Source organism: Tachypleus tridentatus, chromosome 10 (genome assembly GCF_004210375.1).
Source record: "Tachypleus tridentatus isolate NWPU-2018 chromosome 10, ASM421037v1, whole genome shotgun sequence".
NCBI lineage: Eukaryota > Metazoa > Arthropoda > Merostomata > Xiphosura > Limulidae > Tachypleus > Tachypleus tridentatus.
Genome location: NC_134834.1, coordinates 136,290,470 through 136,294,880, shown reverse-complemented (window position 1 = coordinate 136,294,880; position 4,411 = coordinate 136,290,470). Strand labels below are relative to the sequence as shown.

At 31.9% G+C, this 4,411-nt stretch overlaps 1 protein-coding gene across 1 annotated transcript in view; it reads right to left on the bottom strand.

Moving 5' to 3' along the window:
- Positions 1 to 4,193, bottom strand: part of LOC143230409 (uncharacterized) — a 36,890-nt gene extending 32,697 nt beyond the window's left edge. Inside the window, exons 1-2 of the mRNA XM_076463920.1 lie at positions 3,965 to 4,193; positions 1,644 to 1,823 (exon numbers count right to left, since the gene is read on the bottom strand). Of these exons, the coding sequence (XP_076320035.1) occupies positions 1,644 to 1,823; positions 3,965 to 4,049 (265 nt within the window). The 5' untranslated portion in view covers positions 4,050 to 4,193. The remainder of the gene's footprint in view (positions 1 to 1,643; positions 1,824 to 3,964) is intronic.
- Between the last annotated feature and the right edge of the window lie 218 nt (positions 4,194 to 4,411).

Here is a 4,411-nt window from a genome sequence, read left to right as displayed (position 1 = left end):
TGTAAGAGTTACCATGTCAATGCATTATTAAAAATAGTAATTATTACATTGTTATTTCTATATTATATATATGTTTAAGAGATTAAATTTTTGCTTATTGTTAAATCTTTATATCGAAAAGCAACAAAAAGTAGTGCAGATTGGTGTTACTTTCTCTAAACAAATAGAACTATCGTGAAGTTCATGTTATTATGTTTTTACTTTGTGCATGAAGCATCAGATTCATCTACTGCATTTATTATTATTTATCTTTTGCGATAAATAACTATGAAAAAAATAAATTTGAATTGTAATAAGCATGCGTAGTCAAGAAATAGTTTTATGAGTTACCTTAAAAGCACTAGTTAGACTAGTAGTCTTATCACTGGTGATAAAAGTCATGTAAGCTGAATATCCCTGCCCGATCAAACTAATAAGTTTCTGGTAACGTGACAAAAAATCCGTTGAGTAGTGTGACTTATGGGAGACAAAAGACAGATTTGACATTTCACTTATATACTTCTCTGATCTGAGATCTGAATGGCCAGTTTTAGTGGAATGTGTGTTAAACAACATTTTCACTATGTACGATTTTTATTAGAAATCTTAAGCCTATTGGTTTTCAACGGTCTGCCAGCTCTCATTGTTTAAATTACGATATTCTTAATACACTATAATCTTCTGTAAAGTTTCAAAAATTACCCCAGGATATTAGTAGTGCAGTAGAGACACGTCAGTTGAGTGAAAGTCATTGATATTAGTAACATAATAAATATTCTCCAATCAAATGAGAAATTATTTTTCAGTAGTGTATTCCTTTTTAAAGTCATACTAAGTTTTTATAGGGAGAATGAACATCAGAAGAAACATTTAACGATCTATCCAGTGCATTGAAACATTACGTGTCTTTAATTATTCTTGTTTTGTTTATTATTAAGCACAAAACTACGGATATTGAAACTCACTTTTCAACGTTATAAACCTTCATACTTGCCTCTGAACCATTGGGGCGGGTGTTTGTCATTACGTTTTGCAAGTTTCTAGCTTTTGCCACTCTGTGTACGTCTAACTTCAAGCAATAAGAAGTGAACAATTAGTCATTTAAATGCAGAATCAGAAGTTTAAGAATTCAGAACTAAGATACAACAGTTTTTGGTAAAACGTAGTTGTGAACTACCACTGAGCAACTTTTAGACGCAGCCTTGATAAAATTAAAATTTAAATAAACTACTATTATCGGTGTAGTCTCCAGAGGACTTTGACTCCCACTCACCAGAAATTGCACGGTATGGGAATAAGCTTTGAAACCGAATCATCTACCTGAAGTTAGAATATTTTAATAACTCGTATCTACTAACATTCATAGTTTACAATAATGAAACTTGTTTGTAACATTGATAATTCGAATGATTTGGAACTAAATGCTTTTCTAGGGTCTTTGTATGAAATAGCGTAGTTTAGGTTATTATATAAGCATCATGCTTAACTGCCCGTTCAAAAGGAAACCTACTCTGCATGTTTTGCTTACTTCCTTGTAATAAGGAGTTCTAGGTCGTCTGGCTTTAAACTAGTTTGTAGCAAAGGTCATCAACAGAGGTCTTCCCGGCGATCTCACACCTTTGATGTTTTTCTGTAAGTGTGTTTATGACAAGATAACTACTTACCACAGAAGGGTATGCCTAATGGTGTCCAAGTACTGTTTTCTTCGCAGACTTTCCGAGAAGGCCCTAAAAGCTCGAATCCTCGGTCACAGCTGTAGATAGCCTCTGTACCAGGACCAACTTCCTCAGTGGTGAATTTAACACTGGAATGAGCAGACGACCCAGGGTAACCGCAGCTTCGAACTAAAATAATATGAAATGTATCTTGAACATCAAACTAAACAAAGCTTTATTAAAATACGCGATTGTAGATGTTTAGACTCAGCCTAAAACCCAAGATGTCATCATAAAATCAAATTAGTAAGACAGTCAGAAAATTTTACAAAATAACGCGAGCATGTTAAAAATAATCTTCCTAGAGAAATAAATCTCAAGTATATGAAAATAGTTTTATAACTTTCTTCATCCTCTTATCAAAGAAACCAACATCTTCAAATCGACTAATAAACTTTTTTTTTTAGTTTCAGTAATTTTAAAACATTTGTGGGAAACAGTCGAAGTATCTACTTTTCTCGACAGTTGACAAGTAAAACTATGAATAACAAGCCGGTAAAAGACAGCATAAAGTTAACAACACAAACGTGTTCAATAAAGCTGAAAAACATAAACACATCTGAGAAAGATTTGCATGTTTAAAGACTTGTACGGTGATAATGGTTTCCCTGCACTGCTAAGCTGCTTTGTTATTAATACTAGAAATAAACGACCTGTGTTTTTGTAAACTGATATTCTTGTCACAAATATATTTCATTTTCCGTTGTTTCAGACTTCGCAGTGTTTCGTTATTATGATTTTTACGCTTCATAATATTGTCTAAAAGGTTATTGCTGAAAACAAACAATAGTTTCTAGTATTATTGATAAACAATAAATTTATCATAATACTGTTTAAATTTATTGTTAAAAATCTACCAACATCTTTTTTCATTATTTCAGTGTTATTGTTAAGAAACCCACAGTATATTCTAGTTTTTACGTGTTTTGATAGAAACTATTATTATTCTGTATGTGCTCAAATTATTGTTTTTCTTTCTTTTTTTACTTCAAACATCAAACAGTTATGTGTACCAGCCCTGAAGAAGCCGCAAAAACAAAACGTCGTTTGAAATAAAAGTTCTCTTATAATTATCTGGAACATAAAGGTCGTTTTTGACTAACACCTTTATTCCATATTTTTAAATCTTCAGTTACAAGTTATGTCAAGACAGCAATATAACATTATTTCAAATTCAGTATTGAGAGTAACTGTTACATGCTGCTATTACATCGACTTTCAATTTATACTAAACAAGAAGTATACCAGCGATTTTTTTACGGGTGTCGTTATTGTTTATACTTTCATATCTTAGAAATGGTATACATTTTCGGAAGTTTGAACTAAACCTATAATAAAACTATCTGAAACCAATATTACGACAAAATCAGAACACAGGTTTAAAATTTTACTTGGAGAACAACTGTATACGGAAATTTATTTTTTTCTAGCGGCATCTCATTCAAAGTTGTAACTTATGTACTTAGTTCAGTGTGATTATAAATAGATATAATTTTTCATAGATTGGTAAAAGGAATGCAATGTTGTTATGCTTAAAAATGAAGCATTGAAGATATATGAATGAGTTTTATAATTTAATGTGTGCAGTTATAACAGCTTAAAGAGTATTTTCAAGTACAACTTTCGTAATTATTTTGTAAAAACTGCTTCTCTATTTAATAACTTATTTCATAATGCCATTAAAACAGTTTAAACTACTGAGAGCTTCATATTAAAAAGTAAGCGAACTAACTTATAAATCACTGCGTTTGACTGAAGCTATCACTATCTTAACAAGTCTTTGTTGTTGTTGATGTTTTTATTAATATAGACCAGCACAACTGGCTATCTGTCATGCGCCTACTGTGGATATCGAAACCCGATTTTTAACATTATAAGTCTAATTTACAACTGACCCACCATGGACACAAAGAACTAACTAGAATTACATAATACCACAGGTTATTATACACAATAAATAAAACCTACAAAGATTAGAATGCACTGATTTGCTCGATATTAACGATATTTTAGACTGATATAGACAGGCTCATTAATACATTCTTATCTAAAAATACGAGATAACCTTCATAAGTTTAAAAACAAATATTAATGTTAAAAATTATTTTAAACTTTATAACGACTGACATTAATGTAGAATATCGAAGCTAAACAGTTGTATGGAACACTCATTTCACCAAGTCGTAAAGGTTATAAAGTATTTCTTACAATTTACACAATCAAAATCATAAATGAAGTTTTCGATAGCCTAAATCAAACACTAAACGTACCTGTTATGAAGAGCACACCTAACACAAAAAGACGAAGATCCATACTTGTAGATGGATATATTACTTTGGGTAAAGGAAATAACATCGTGATCGTTTTACAGTTTTAGGTTGGGCTATGAAAACAACTTCAGGTCTTCTGTCCGCACTTCCGCTTCTCTAACCTGAAACCCAACACTCAGTTGCACTAACAATATTTCTCCAACACCTGGCTAGAGTAGGTTTATTTGACGGCGTGGTTAGCGTCTACGTTCATGGCCAACCAATCACGTTTTCGAAGATTCTAACCTATCCAGTTAAATAATCGTTCCAAAATATACATCACAATTCCTGTATGTGTTTCGGATGACGCGGGTAACACGGAAACACGCAACATGTCATTGTATTTAAAGAAAACCTTAAGGAATTTCTCGGAAGAACTGTGTCAGTCGGTCTACATAACACTTTCCG